The 15909-nt window shown below is 34.8% G+C and overlaps 2 protein-coding genes across 5 annotated transcripts; one reads left to right on the forward strand and one right to left on the reverse strand.

Annotated features, from left to right (window-relative positions):
* Positions 1-272: 272 nt before the first annotated feature.
* LOC143461281 (uncharacterized) lies at positions 273-10645 on the forward strand. 2 transcript variants are annotated; one of them, XM_076959143.1, is made up of 12 exons: positions 273-561; positions 4332-4458; positions 4578-4773; positions 4856-4959; positions 5606-5826; positions 6042-7760; positions 7867-8052; positions 8146-8360; positions 8536-8608; positions 8742-8876; positions 8993-9111; positions 9278-10645. In XM_076959143.1, the coding sequence occupies exons 1-12, from the start codon at positions 361-363 to the stop codon at positions 9426-9428; spliced, it is 3447 nt and encodes a 1148-aa protein (XP_076815258.1). In that variant the 5' UTR covers positions 273-360; the 3' UTR covers positions 9429-10645. The 2 variants fall into 2 exon arrangements, with proteins under 2 accessions (XP_076815258.1, XP_076815259.1); XM_076959144.1 differs by having other exon boundaries at positions 4856-4950.
* LOC143461298 (pyridoxal phosphate homeostasis protein-like) lies at positions 10444-15522 on the reverse strand. 3 transcript variants are annotated; one of them, XM_076959174.1, is made up of 7 exons: positions 13369-13718; positions 12835-12946; positions 12452-12595; positions 12163-12364; positions 11678-11919; positions 11370-11467; positions 10444-10618 (listed from the first exon to the last, which is right to left on the reverse strand). In XM_076959174.1, exons 2-6 carry the CDS (start codon positions 12937-12939, stop codon positions 11387-11389), a joined length of 774 nt encoding a protein of 257 aa, XP_076815289.1. In that variant the 5' UTR covers positions 12940-12946; positions 13369-13718; the 3' UTR covers positions 10444-10618; positions 11370-11386. The 3 variants fall into 3 exon arrangements, 2 of the variants coding, with proteins under 2 accessions (XP_076815289.1, XP_076815288.1); XM_076959173.1 differs by lacking the exon at positions 10444-10618 and having other exon boundaries at positions 10810-11467; positions 13369-13717; XR_013118032.1 differs by lacking the exons at positions 10444-10618; positions 11370-11467; positions 11678-11919; positions 12163-12364; positions 12452-12595 and having other exon boundaries at positions 12945-13074; positions 13369-15522.
* Positions 15523-15909: the final 387 nt, after the last annotated feature.

The following is a 15909-nucleotide window of genomic DNA, read 5'->3' on the forward strand; positions in this document are numbered from 1 at the left end:
TATAATAATTACACTAAATCAATGAAAATAATACATGCGCCAACACCAGAAGTTTAATTGCAATAGCTGGTAGGCATTCTGTGTTACATATGTCCATTAGCCCCGTAGCGACAAGCAAATACTTTGGACTGGAAAGGATGGCATTTCTCGACAAAATCAAAAAACAAAAAAACATTCATCAGTACAGATATAAACAAAAACCAACAGTGTTGCATATGTAGGTGTCTTCAAATTTCCACAAAACGTCTGTTGTTGGCCTTTCTAATGTGTGCATTTCCTTTTTTGATGGCCAGGTATTGTGCTGTATAGTGCTATAATGTTTTGATCAAGTATAGAAAATTTGTTTACTAGCCTTTTAAAATGGGTGATATATATGAGCAATCTCCAAAGCCAGATGGTGAAAGATTAAAGCAAGAAGATGTTATTCGTCTGGCCGATGCATTTAGTGAAGGTGTTGCATGGGGTCAGGACGCTTGGAATTTGTTTGGAAAAAAATTTTTAAATCTTTCTCCTGGTGAGATCCAGAGTGTGGAGGAGAATCATTCAACAAGAGCTAAAAGGGTATTACTATTATAAACTACATAACAGACATTTTCTTGCACGTTAAATTGCAGTACTCCATGCTAACATGTTTTTTCATTTTGTATACATATGGTAAATAACATATATGCTGGTTACCTGAGCCAGATAAAAACCATGAAAATAAATAAAAGTGTTAAAAAATCCTTTTTTTCTGTAAATTTTGAGACAAGGTTAAGTTTGTTCACTGATCTTCTCCATGTAGAAGGTTATATACTTAAATACCTGCTTAAAATGTAAACAAATGGTTTTGTCCTATTTGTTGTGTTTATTTTAGTTTTAGATTTGTTCTACTCTGTTATCAAAAACTAAATTTTTAGGCTGTATATATATAGGTGTATACATAGTGTCCTTTCAGTTGTGCAACTATTGTTTGTAACTTGGGTTATGCTGAAGTAGAAATAAATTCAAATATTGTAATTTATAGATGCACATAAGATCGGCCATTTTTATATATACCATGAATAAGTCAACTTTGCAAGGAAAGCTTTATGTTTACAAGAAAAACTTCATGAAATTAGAGAAAAATGTTATAGTTTAATTTTTTTGTTACCTCAAAGATGGTGGGATGGTCGAAAGTAATTTAATCACTGCTTTGCGTAATCGAATTAAGCCTAAAGCTTTGAGTCATGTTCAAAAACACCTTAACAGTACATTTCTGCCAGTATGCAATGCTGTCAATGCATGTAATCACACATCATTGAATTAAAAGCATAAATATACATAATTCTGTGTAGAATTTTTGTGCTTACACGACTACAAAACCATTAATTGTTCTCTGTGCTAAAACTAAAATATACTGTAGAAGGAACGAATTAATTGCAGTTTTTGTTCTTGAAAATGAACTTTTACCAAACTTCACACGATAAATCCAATAGTTGAGATCAGAGTTGTTTTATCTTAATTATGACCATCATTTTATGAGTTAACCTGGATAAAGGTCATAGAAAGTAAATTTTTCTGTGAGAAGAGCGCTACAATTGCACAGAATGTAAACCACAAAAGCCTTTTAAATAGCTCCTGATGACAGTTGTTTAGTCCTTTTGCATTATATAGGGTGGATGCATGGTAAATGTCAAGGGTCTTGACCTATAACAAAACTTTGTTATGCAACTGGGTTCATGTATGTGAACTGTTTTTCACATTTAAGTTTAACAGGATGAACACATGAAAAACAATTGCCTGTAATATAAATAAAACCAAGGTTATACCAATTAGATTTTGCATTTCTGTAGGTTTAATTAGTTTTGCATCGTGCATATGTCAATGCCTTCTTTTTCCTTGTTTTGTATTAATGTTTCCTATTATGACTTAGAATGCAAGAAAATGACCACTGTGTGGCTATAAGTGAATGTAATGTGTACACTACACTGAGTAACAGCCACTACACGCCACTTTGTATGTGACATATGGTTTAACTAGTGAGTAGGAAGTTTTGAATATTTTACTGGTAAAAGCAGAAAAATCAATAAGCTCTTATCAAAATCATAACATCGTAACTCATAACTTACAAAAATCATAACTTACAAAAATCAATAACATCGTTAACATATACATGCATATATGTAATGTATGCAAACATATATATGCAAAATTTAACTTCACTCATAATTCGTTTTTCTGGTATATGTATTGTTGTTATAATATTTATTTTTGAATAATTATCATTTAGGATTTATGTAGTAATCCTATGTGATAAAGCAATTTCTGCATTTGACCGATCTGCAACTTTTCACAGTCAACTTGCAGACCGTGTGCAGGCTCTCATAACCGTAGCGACGTGAGTCTCCTGTGGATACTTTCAAAATTTGTTATGTCAGCCATATAATAAGTGGAAAATGATTTAAATTATATCATAATTTATCAGTTAAAGGAAACGTTTCAGCATTATTTTGTTGTTTATTATCTCATCAATTACTCAGATAAAGCAGAATGCTGAAACTGAGCAGATTTGGGTTTGTATGCATCTCAAATGCCATTATTTGAATTCTTATGTATCCAAATCTTTTGGTGTTTAGCACATCTACTGTGTTTAATTTTGTTTTACATTCTTAATAAATGAAGCAACTATTATCCACTGGTCAACACGATTGCACGATTTTATGCCAAAGATTTTACAACGATGTTAGGCTAATTTGAGGTCGCTGATTTCAAAAATGGCAATTGTTTTTCTCAATTGACTTTAGTTTTTGAGATATTTAGATTTTTCACTTTCGGAAATTCCACTCATGTCACACATAACGCAATACTAGGTTTCAGGTCTCAGCCAACTGTAATACACTTGGACAATAGTCAGTAATATAGTCAAATACATGAATAACACAATACTAAATCAATCAGTGCGTAATATGTCTGTTTTTATATATAGTTGCTGGTGAATCGCTTTTTGTATGACTTTCTTTTATGGTGGACGTCAGGACAATCGCATTGAAGACTCAGCGATAGTCTGCCATCACGTTTTGTCCCATCTGCCCTGGTATCTTTCTTCCATCACCTTTATTTTCCATCTTGACTGAAGAAAGGTAGAAGTTCCTCTTCTCTAGTCCGGTACGCTGTTATCTTTGCATCCGCCTTTAGACAGTTCTTCTCCAGTCTGAAAGCTAAAACCTCAGTTACTTCTTTTGGTAAGTTATGGTCTCTGATATGATCATTAAGCTCCTTTTGTGTAAACTGTTCGGGAGTGGAAGAGCTTTCTTCATAATCACTAAAACTGTCACCACTTTCTTCACTATGCTTCATTTCATGCTTTTCCTCAATATCTATTTCTTGCAAATCTGGCAGTGATATAAACACAGGTACGGCAATGTTTTTGAAGTGCTCAACCGGTCGCCTTGCTGATCCCAAGTTAGGGTACTCCAATGTACTCCTCTTGTAGCGTTTAAAACCTCTGAGATTCAGTCAGGTTTTACAAATCTTATGAGGAGCCCAAGGCTTATATTGATCGCCAAGCTTCACACCAAAATATGCAAGATATACTTGCTTGGCAAAATCAGTGATGTTTTTTTTTTAATCTGAGCAGTATACTCCCCACAAATGTAGCAAAATAAATCCGAGCTGTTTACACATTGAGGTCGTGATGAACTCATATTTATGTAATTATACTTAATTGGTATAGCAAGAATATATCCTGAACAAAACAAAATCAATAAAGTAAGCAAAAACATATCCATACAACTAACCAGTTTCAAGAAGAGTAACACTTTCTACACCTACAACTCGAAAGAAGCAAACTTGATGATAGCAAGGTCAGTGATTCTTGCCTTCAGTGCATTAAATATTTCAAGAAATCAGGAGAAATTAGCGCATTTTTGTCAGTACATCAACAAATAAGGCAGGTTTAATTATTGAGAATCACAATTAAGTCTATTCATAGGTTCCAACCTAAACAAAAACGTTAACGTGATAGCTAGAACACTGTCACTAATGCCAGAAATAGTGAAAAATGCTGAAATAAAGAAAATAGCCATATCTTGAAAACTAGAACCAATTCAGCAAAACCAATGCCAAATTCGGAATCAGCGACCTCAAATTACTCAAAATCCGTTAAAACATCGCTGGCATCTCAACAATTTTTTTTTTTTGCTGGGCAGTGTTATATATATATATCTGATAATCTGAACCAGTTTAACGATTTTGGTGGCCTTGTTGACGCTAACTATTAACTACTAATGATTTTTGTAACAAGTTAACTATTAGTTTCGCTAACTGCCTTTTTTACAAGTAAAAAATTCTGTTTTTGTTTTATCTTGCAGGTCTCGAATATGTTTTTGCGCTGGCATGAAAATCAAAAAGAACGTTGCACATTTCAAAGCACAAATGCCATTTTAGTTAGGGCGAAACGTATAGCAACGCAACAGAGATGGTGGTGTCGTTATTTAGGTAAAATTTTACTTTTTTAACCATTTGCTTATCTCATATTCTGTGCTAAATCTGCAGAGTCATACAAAAAATCCCAAAAAGTTACATGTTTCTTATCAAATAGCTATTCACTTATTTAGATGAAGAAAACAGGGATAGTTTTGATGAGCAACAGGACGAGTTGCGGAAATTCATAGAAGAATTAGTGGATGTACCCATATCAGAACCAGAGTGGACAAAATTGATCAAAAAGCTTGACGTTTCCAAAGAGGTAGATAATGTCAGTACTGCCCATCCCCACAATAAGATGAAGCAAAGACAGACACTGTTGGAAATGTAAGAGTCAGTGATGTTTAGTGTATGTCGCCGTTTTTTCCATAGGTCATGGATAATTAATAATACGAGTTAATTTGTATAGCTGGATGGAAAGACATGGCTATAAACTTGCAATATCTGATTTAAAAGATGTTCTGAAGAAAAACAAACTTCGAAGAGTGATCTGCCAAATTGCAGGTTCAGAAGGTATTTGGTATTTTGTGAGTAGAAAAAAAAGAAAACTTCTCAAACTTAACCATTTTCAGCTGTTAAGTTAATGCTTTAATAACTAACAAGAATAATTGTAAAGTTGTTTGCAGCTTATAAACATGGTAAAAAATGTATGCCAACATGATAACAACAGTAGACTCTGCTTAGCATCACCACCTTGGGACCAGGCTATTTTGGTCATAATATCCAAATGGTCACAATAACTGAAACTGCTACAGTACCATTTAACCGCACCAGGATCGATATAGCTAGACACACAATGAAAAAAATATTGAATTCATTATTTATTTCATTAACATTAAGCAGCAACGTTAAAGTTGAACCTCAGTAGGTGAATTGAGAATACATGTGACACAATTTTCGCTGTCAAGTTGCATAAATAATTGACAAGAAAAATTGGTAAAAATATCTGAGAAAGGCGGAAAAATTGGTCATTATATCTGATGCCTAGTCATAGTAAACGGAAAATTTTATATGGCAAAATTCGAGACCGTACCAAAATGATTATTTAGCGGGTGGTCATATTATCTGTGGTCATATATAGCTAATTCTACTGTTTCAGTATGATGGAACGCAAATGCAACAATGAGCGTCGTTTACCATTTGTCATTACATTTAATAGGTGGTTCATCTGAATTGCATCAACAGTTCGAACATTTGCTGGAAGATGAGTGGGATCACATTTTTGATCATATTACTCCTGATCAAAAACAGAAGCTTTTTAACGAATTTTCAAGCTTACATGAAAATGCCCAGGAAGATGAAAAAGTTGACGATTCTTTCAAAAATGTTATATTGAAGGGCAACATTGGCTTTCATAAGTTTATTGAAACCTTAGCAGATGTAAATAAAATGTTTGTATGTCTTTGTAAACTAACCATGTTTTTTGCACGATTATTGTACACACTGTATATCTAGTATCTACAGTTTGTACAAATAAAGAATGTCTTTATTTTTCCATAAGCATTTGTGGTAACCTTTATATATGTGTATTCAATTATTTAAATTTCATGTTCACAGACATGCTATGTAAAACTTTCTATTTCTTTTGTTTTTAGATGAAGGTAGACCTGCATAGGTTATTTTCCCATTCAAAATACAGAAGCGTCTTTACTATGAAAAGACTGCATCCTAAAGCTCCTCACTTTAAGGAAACTGAAGCCTATCAGAAAATGAAAACCACCTTGGCAGACAAAAGATTTGTGGTTTTACAGGGCTTGCCAGGCTGTGGTAAATCGCAGTGTGCAGCTGCCTATGCTGAAGAGTTTAAAGTCAAGCATCCAACTGCTGTGGTTTGGTTCTTCGAATGTAAGAATGATGAAGACTCCTTTTCTGCACTACGGCAGTCTGTTATCGACGCAAAAATTTGCACAAATGGTTACACCACGACAAACAACATCAGAAGACAGATTTCCATACTAATAGCGGACATAAAAAATTCTTCAATTGCAGTTTTACTGGTGTTTGAAGACCTATACAAGGCTATTAAAGCAGATTCTATACTGCAAGACCTTATCAAGGAACTTACAGAATATGACAAAGCTCAAATCATTGCAACCTCAAGATCTGTTACCCCATCAGCATTCACTCGCCAAACGATCCGTGGATTTACAAAGAAAGAAGCTCTAAATTTCCTCGAACCAAAAGATCATGATGAAGAGAAGATTGCTGCACAAAGTGTTGCAGAACTTTATAGCTATTTGCCTCTTGGTCTGGCTCCCGCAAAAGCGTATTGTGCTGAGCAAAATCTGTCATACAAGAAATATCTATTAGCAATGCAACAGGAGACTGAGGCATTAAAGCTTATTAAAGAATTTGAAGATGAATGGATCAAAGACTTTTATCATGCATCTGAAAATGAAACAGGTCGAAACATCCTTGCCACCATGATTCTGGCTCTGAGCACATTGGAGTCTGTCACACTTCAAAGTAGGACAGTAAACTTTCAAGAAATCTTCTCATATGCTGTCTACTTTCACCATGAAAATATACCTGTTTACTTGTTCAAGCAGCTAATGAGCCACTGTAACATACTAAGTGAAGATAATGCAGAGCCAATGAGTGATCTTCTCTGTGAAATTGCTACTAACAAACTACTGAAACAGTTGGAGGATTCTTCGATTGGCGTTGTCAACCGAAATCAAGAGGATGTGTACTTAAGCACTGTTAGTACTCACAGGGTTGTTCTATTTGCCTTGAAGAATAAAGCTATGACATCTGAATCTAAATTAATAGATGCTCTATATGCATTGTCATGCTACTTCCAGAAAGACAACCGTCTTAGCCATCAGCACAACCAGCTCTTAAATCTCATGCCCCATGTCACTAAGGCACTCTCAGTTGATCCAGTTGTCAAGGAGACAAAGGGCATCTTCAGAAATATGCTGGAAATACGGTTGCTTGAATTAAAAGGTTTTGCGAGTACTCAAACCGATGCCCAGGTTGAGGCAGAAGAGCCACTGAAAGAGGCTCATGAACGAATGCTGAAGTTGCTGTGTAGTGCTGGTAAGATTCCGGTGGAAGAACTTGATGCTACTGTGGAGGAGAGAATCTTGGAAGGCAATGGTCCAGATACTTTTATTGAAACCAAAGCCCGAATTCTTTATCAGTTTTCCAAGAAAGCTGTTGATAAAATTGATCCCAAAATCTTCAGTCTCCTTGCCCAAACAGTTGTCTTAAACCGAGAGGATATAGAATTGCTGAAAAGAAACTGTCCACCTGGGAAAAAACTTCCTGATATTCCTGAGAATGCTCCAATTACTGATACCAGGTTGAAGGTACATATACTTTCATAGTTCATATCTAGCAGATTTTTTTTGCACTTCTAACAAGTACAATATATGTGGTCTCTGTCAATAATATCTAACTGGTTTTATTATGAAGATGCTACGTGAGCACAAGCTAGCTCTTTCAGAAGATAATTTGAAACAACTTTATCTACCTGAGCAACTAGCATCTATATTGTACACCAGAGGGCGGTTGATGTTCTACGATGGATTTGATATTGATAGCGATCGGAGGGAAGAACATATACGTTATCTTAAGTTATCATACTACATAGCCAGAGAGGTAAAAAAGTACGCTAGTCAGAACATTTGGGGAGTCTGTATTTTGCCTATATTTTCAGGTGTAATCATTCATATATGGTTTATTTGCACATAGACTGCCAAAGACACGGCTTATTTTCTGCTGCACTTTTTGATATCACAAACAAATGGACTGCTATACTTGAAACTTGAAAAAGATGCTGGTATGCAGGACTTCCAAGAAGCTTACAAAAAGTATAAAGGTTACTTGGATTCCTCCAGGAAGTTCTTTGAACATGGGATTCTTAAGGAGGATGGCAAAACAACGTATAATCTCATGCGATGTTACAGGTACAATGTTACATGTGACTATCACAGCTGCGACTACTGATTGCAAAATTATGCTTTATTCGTACGTGTTTATAGGAATGATTAATTGTTAATTGCAAACTGATTGGCTTATTAAAATTTGTTGTTTAGTCTTTGTTATGTATTTCATTTGCAAATAAACATCATGTATAAACAGGCAGATGATTAAAGCAAACCAGCTGCAACTAGAGTGTAAATCGTCTACCCCAGCGAAAGAAGATCGTTTTGAGGTTATAAATCTTTTGCAAATTATAAGTCACGAAGACAAAGGCTGCATATAAAACCAATCAGACACGAGACAACCATCTATCTTGCAACTTGTCCTGATTTTATATTTCAAAAAAAGGTTTAATTTATGAACAGGTTTGTAACAAGCTTAAACAGCTAGTTACTGAACACCCAGAGTATGCAAAAACGGCGTTAAGAAGCTTGATGGTGGCTGGAAATTTCTGTGGGTTTGGAAAAAAATTTGAACTTGCTATTGAATTCTATCGAACGGTGTGTATCAGATTGCTAAACTTCTGTCTGTAATCATACTCACAGTGTCTTTCCATTTTTTTCTGTCTGACCATCAATAGAAGTTATTGTCAGTGACAGACATCTTTTTGATCTAGATTCTAGATCGGACCAAAGACGAAGAAGAAAAATACAGAAATATTGTATTTGAGGCTACCTCTCAGTTTGCCAAAACTGCTTTGTCCGACTTGAGAGAGCTTGAGAGTGACAGTGCAAGGTAAACACTACAAAGTTTCCACTAAAAGTATTTTACAAAATTTTTTTGTTATAATCTATTTGATTTTAAATGAGTTACGTTTGCTGATTAAACCATTGGCGTTGGTTATGCAGTACATAGTTAGTTAGCATTATTTTGTAACTTGGCTGTGTAATTTTTTTGGTAGAAAAAATTGCAAAGAAGCCTGTGAGCGAATTGAAAAGGCTCGCTTACTTGTGCCAAGACAAGAAAAAGGGGAAACGTTGCAAAAATTACAAAATGAAATTAAAGAATGTACTGATGAGAGTGCTCCAAAGAAGTCTAAAATCAAGGAGTAGCACACCGAAATGCAAGATGAAAATCGCTTGAAGCACTTTGGCTTGTTATTTATCAGTGTTTTTTTTTTACTTAGCCTGATGCCATGTTGAAATCCTTATTGAGAGTTTACTGAGTATTTAAGGTTTTGTATCGAATAATTATGGGATAAGTTCAATTTTACATAGCACTTTAATTATAATTTCAAATTTTTGTTTTCATTTTTAACCGCTTTGTGTTTGATGAACTTGATTTACTTAAATTCTATTTGAATCAGGCTGCGGATAGCTGTGTGGGCAATTTTCTAATAGCAAGATGTATTTCTGTTTTTAACACCCTATACAAGCTGATTCAGGTTGCAATCTCTTGTTTTACATATATTCATAACTTAATATAAAGTTACGTTCGGAACATGAACTAGTGCTTCAACCAACCACTGTGTCACCATTTGCTGTGACATTAGCCAATGAAAATGTTGTGTATTGTTTATAATTGTGGTTAAACCATTCACGTTGAATTGAAATTATATGTGTTCAAAGTGATATAAGTCGAGTGGCTATTTGAAAATTACTCTGGGAAGGGTCATTCGTGGTGAAATGACTTTATTCTCGCTTTAATTTTGTTTAGTGTACTACTCACTGCTGCACTTTAGTCTGTCTCTTTTTTTATCTAAAATCTCGAAAAAAATGTGCTTATTTGCTGTTTTAACCATGCCTCTATCAAGTGACTTTTTATAGCATTGCTTTTTAGAAGTTTACAATTTTTGTGATTGTTGTTATCAAATAAAAATTTGAAAGGTAATTAACAATAGTATTAAACGATGTTAAGCGATAGGTTATGAATAAAGAGAAACATTTTGGTAATAATTATTTGTTCTGCATATTTCTTGCATTTTGAGCTATGTTGTCGCCATACAACTTCTCAGTAATTTGTATGTATAAATTTTCACATATACTCCTTGTACATTGTAAGAGCATCATTGTTCTGGGGAGATACAAAGTAGATTATAACAAAGCAGCAAAATATTACGCCATTAACAAGCGCTTTTAAGTATATTTACTCAATCCAGTACAGTGCTTATTACTACTGATTGTTTTACAATTTTACTAATTATGACATTTTTTGATTTTGTTAGTTTCGTTTATTCACCAACATGCTTCCAAATTTTTTGTTTAATCCATCTTCCTGAGCCTTTTACTGTTACAAGTTGTTCCTGTAATAAATAATAGCGTTGCATAAATGTTTTACTCTTTATTAGTAAACCCAGTCTGATTTCTGGTGAAAATATAAGTATAACAGCCAGCAATAAATTATAAGTATAATCAAATATAAATAGATAATTTACATTTTCCTATTGGCTATCAATACGAATGCCGAATAGCCTACATTGCATTCTCTATTAACTAACACATCTTTACTTTTTTATTATATATACATTTGATAATAATTTGAGCATGATTTGGTTCGCTTCAGTCATGTTCACTAAGGCTGTGTAGGTGCAAATCGATTTTGTGGTATTAGGTACGGTAGTAGTGTAATCACTATGCACTTTTATATAGTTTAGGGGAAAAGCAAATACAAATTGAACTGAAAATAGTCAGATATGGTCACAAAATAAATCATTTTTATTGTATTATAAACAATAATTATTTATTGTTTCACAATCAAGTTGTGATAATAAAAAACATTTAAACCTGACGACAAGTGTTGACAGCTTTCTCAACTAACCAGGATATCACATGCAGTTAAACAAAGAAACAGACGCTAGCAATTCAATGAAAATACCGAATTGTTTAGCTGAACTTATAAATCAACTGTTACCTACATGATATACATTTAAATATAATAACAATTAAAACCAACCATCTGATTTAGATTAGTTCTGGCATATACCATACGCCCAAGGTAAAATAAGCAGTAATGTAATAAATAATTTCAAACGATTGTAGTCATAAAACTGAGACCAATGCAAAAGTTGTGGTCAAGTTTTTGAAGTTTGTGAATAATCTCGTGCCCCAAATATATTTGAACCCACTCGTACACTTGTACTTCCAGCTTTAATCTAGACAAATAACAAAAATATTTTAATCTAATATGACCAGAAAGTAATTTATTTTAAGTTGGTTGTCAAACCTATGCAAAATTTTTGGTTTATAAATACCATTTAACATTTTGATAAGATATCATATCCATACAGAGTCAACACAAGCTAAGCAACATATATGACTACTTATATCAAAGATATCCAGTTTCTAATGTATAAAATATTTACTGCTTCTTCATAATCAGCTGACATTCCCATGCTAAGGTCCAAATCAGACATGGGTATTTCAAGTGCATTGCAAACATCTGTGCGACATTTCCACAAGAGTTCAAAATCAGGGTTAGGACCAGTTGAATAGTCATGGCCAGCAGAACCAATGGTCATCAGTCCAGAAAGTTTCAAGTTTGGACATTTGTTATAAATATGTATCGACACATCGACACATTTTTCCGGGCTTGCTCCACTTTTACCTAATGTCAAAAAATTGCACAAAATCCAGATTCCCATATGAAAAAAGCCACAACAGATTCTTATATTAACCCAACATTCAGCCAACAAAATGCATGCATGAAATTATACAAGTAGCCACAAAGTAACCAGAAGAAAATGTCACCATTATGCAACAATAATATTTGATTGCAATCTGACAACCCAAGGAAACATTGCCAGTAAATAAGATTATTTAAAAAATGATTATTCTGCACTGGCATTACTTTCTTCGCCACTGGTATTAACTTGAATCATCACACGGAGAGGCTCAGTGCCTTTCCACCTCGAATTAACAGCGTCTGCTTCCTGGGAAGCTGTGAGAGTTTCTAACATGTATAAGTTGGTTACTCTCATCAGAACGCTGGCCATTTTCTTTTGAAACATCCCAATATAATGCCATTTTATGTCAGGACAAATAACCGTCATCTGTTATAACAACACACAAAAAAAGTTTGAAAGCTTAATCTGAAAAACTTTGCAGTTTATTCTGACAACATCCGCATCTGTAAGTACATCTGGATTTGTAGATTTCATGACAAGTTCTTTCAGATAATTTTCACCAAAATGACGCTGACCAGCTTCATATGCTTGTCGCACAGCTGCAAGAGATTTGGTTTTGCTGACGGCTACAAGAACTGGGTCCCTTTGTGGCAAACTCTAAAATAAACAGTTCACTTGATGAAAAGTATTGCCATAGTTTAACAGTTTTGGTTTTTAGCTTACACACTGTTCTAATAGTCTGTATACTGTATAGTCTGTTCTGTATAATACATATATATGGCCTTAATCCTTGCAAGGTAGCTATAAAACTTGAAATATTTGTTGTCGATAACCATAAAAGCTTACAAATAAACAAATCCAAAACAAAATTCAATTACAGTTTCCACAACACTTACAGATGGTCTACGTTTTACAGCTTCTCTCATACCATTTCGTATTCCAACCAGATTTGCAGCAATGTCAACCACAACTTCAGGCATAACTTTGTATTTCATTACCATCTTAACACTGCACGGAAATACAAAAAGCAAATAAAACTATAGGAACAGTGAATTATTACAAAATTAAAAAATACACCCGTCTCCAACTCTCCATTGACATTCTAACCCGGGTTGTATTTCATAGCAGCTGCACGCCTGAGATAAATTTCAAGCAAATTTTTTGGGCATTTGACTTTGTACAAATAAATTTATTTAGTTTTACATAATAGTAAAATACGACTTTGTATTTGAGGACAGTTCACTGTTTGTTTGTATCAAGGGTGTATCAAAATGTAAACATAAATTACGCTACCCTCATTAACCAACCAATCTCTAAATATATGTATTTAAATATACGAAACATAAACAATACAACATTCTTTTATAAAAAATCAATGTAACTTTTTGTTGGAAAAAACACATCAGCAGCTCACTTCTTTGAAAACTAACCTGCTACAAATCACGTCACGAACAGCAGTCTGTCTGTTACTAAGTCAGCAAGCAGTGGCAGGGCGCTTTTGGAAAACAGCAAGATGCTATTTAACAATAGCACACGTACTTGTGGTTACGACCCTGCATCCAAATTTCGATGAGAATCGATGAAAACTCATCGGGTCCACAGGATGTTTTGATAACGTGTCATGTTAGGATAGATAAGTTTATAGTTACAATTATAGTAATAGCCTGGATATGAACTAAAGAAAGAATGAATAGGTGCACACTTGTGTTACCAAGTTTGCACACCCGGGATGTCGGCCGGATTCAGACCGGATTCTAACCACACCATGACACCAACTGATCTCGTGGAACACGAAACAAACCAAAATTGAGAATTAGTTGGTCATATAATTGGGGAATACCCACAAAGTGATCCTGAAAGTCTCTTACTGCAACAAAATCTGACAGAATTTATGACGTCACATTGGAAGGAGAGATTTTGACACTATGACAAAGAAATAATTCGCTTGTGCACTACTTGTGTGAGGTATTACACAAGGAACATATCCGTCATAATGACCGCATTTGCTGGCGGTAATTGTTTGAATATGAGCGAGGACGATTGATGGTTGGTGACTTGTTTTGCTTTTGCTTCGATTGATGAGTTCTCATTTCTCAAATTTGCGTGACTATGCTGTTAGTTGCTTAATTCTGTCTATATATATTGCTAACTGATAATGTTGCCATTTTATTTATTATAGACACGAAGGTTTTCACCTTCGGGCAAAGCTTACGGAATGTTACATAGCGCTGTAGTAACCAGTGAAATCGATCACATGAAAAGGGAAGATTGAAAACATTACATCAGTATTTATATGTGACACACCAGTTCAAGCGAGGAAATTATCTGACGTCATTAAGGAAAACTCAAATCTGGTAAACACTGAATTCCAAGATCCCAAATTAAATTCCAAACATCTCAAAACAACTCGTGAGTCGTGACGTAATCGTCACATAGCCTTCCTACCCAGAGTAAAGCTTGCCTGAAATGAAATTGAAGGCAACCTTTACTCGACAAAATTATGTCTGTGGTTATAATATTCATCACATTTGTTAAAACAAGAATTTGGTACAGTACAATGACAGAGTTCGGCAAATATAACAAATATCGATACACCGTTTCACTTGAAATACAAAACATGAGACATAAGCTTACAGAAGTGTCGCATTTCCCTTGCGTGTCGAAGGTAAAAAATGAGCGATCACGTCTGCGTGTGTCGTTCCGCGGCTGAAGCAAGCCTTGTTTGCGGTAGAGAGATGCGCCGTGTGGCGATGTCCAATGGACTTTGTCTTGATGCGTAAAAAAATATATACAATAGTTTGCTCATGCTCTTGGAGATGTATAACACGTTGGTTAGGCAATCAAAACTTCATCACATCAACCAGGCATCAATGTCATTAGTGCTGTTGTTTCCGAATTAGTCAGGTTGATGATATTGTAGATGGAATGTCCTGAAAACTTCCTCGTTGACTAGCATTCGTAGTTGGCTGATCTTGCTGTTGAAACTTGGACATCAAAACTTCATAAATAGCTGGTAACATTCTTTCTCGCTCAATATGCAACTAACTCAGCAATTTCGAACTGATCGGGGCACCAATTTATGACAAAGAAATAATTCGCTTGTGCACTACTCGTGTGAGGTATTACACAAGGAACACATATGTCACAAAGACCGCATTTGCTGGCGGTAATTGTTTGAATATGAGCGAGGACGATTGATGGTTGGTGACTTGTTTTGCTTTTGCTTCGATTGATGAGTTCTCATTTCTCAAATTTGCGTGACTATGCTGTTAGTTGCTTAATTCTGTCTATATATATTGCTAACTGATAATGTTGCCATTTTATTTATTATAGACACGAAGGTTTTCACCTTTCGGGCAAAGCTTACGGAATGTTACATAGCGCTGTAGTAACCAGTGAAATCGATCACATGAAAAGGGAAGATTGAAAACATTACATCAGTATTTATATGTGACACACCAGTTCAAGCGAGGAAATTATCTGACGTCATTAAGGAAAACTCAAATCTGGTAAACACTGAATTCCAAGATCCCAAATTAAATTCCAAACATCTCAAAACAACTCGTGAGTCGTGACGTAATCGTCACAACACTACAGCGGTAGATATAATGCATGTAAACATATATTTCGCGTAAATTACGTAGGTGCGTCTAAGTACGTCAACAAAACAAAAATGCATTGGAAAAAGATATATTTTGAAGTTATGGCCAGCAGTGGTGTTTCTTTGATGAAGTTGTATTTTTTTCCATGTAGTTGTTTGTGACAAGTCACTCAATTTATCACATGACCAGTTCATTATGTCATCGGAAGGTTTCAGACAACAGCATATTGATGATGTAAACGCCGTATGCTGCAGAAACAATCAAGCAAACAACACACCCATTATCCAGCTCGGACGCGATCTGGAAACGAAGTTCAAGAAAACGACATTCTCCAGCATGACGATCGAGGCACTTATGTAAGATCGAAGA

The sequence above is a fragment of the Clavelina lepadiformis genome, chromosome 5, assembly GCF_947623445.1.
Source record: "Clavelina lepadiformis chromosome 5, kaClaLepa1.1, whole genome shotgun sequence".
Taxonomy (NCBI): Eukaryota; Metazoa; Chordata; class Ascidiacea; order Aplousobranchia; family Clavelinidae; genus Clavelina; species Clavelina lepadiformis.

Coding starts and splice junctions, on each gene's coding strand:
- LOC143461281 (XM_076959143.1), top strand. CDS start 361: ATGGGTGATATATATGAGCAATCTCCAAAGCCAGATGGTGAAAGATTA. Junction 4,960..5,605: donor CCAAATTGCAGGTTCAGAAG/GTATTTGGTATT, acceptor TACATTTAATAG/GTGGTTCATCTGAATTGCAT. Junction 5,827..6,041: donor TTATTGAAACCTTAGCAGAT/GTAAATAAAATG, acceptor TTTTGTTTTTAG/ATGAAGGTAGACCTGCATAG.
- LOC143461298 (XM_076959174.1), bottom strand. CDS start 12,939: ATGGTAATGAAATACAAAGTTATGCCTGAAGTTGTGGTTGACATTGCT. Junction 12,596..12,834: donor CTGTAAAACGTAGACCATCT/GTAAGTGTTGTG, acceptor TGTTTATTTTAG/AGTTTGCCACAAAGGGACCC. Junction 11,920..12,162: donor TAATACCAGTGGCGAAGAAA/GTAATGCCAGTG, acceptor TTTTGACATTAG/GTAAAAGTGGAGCAAGCCCG.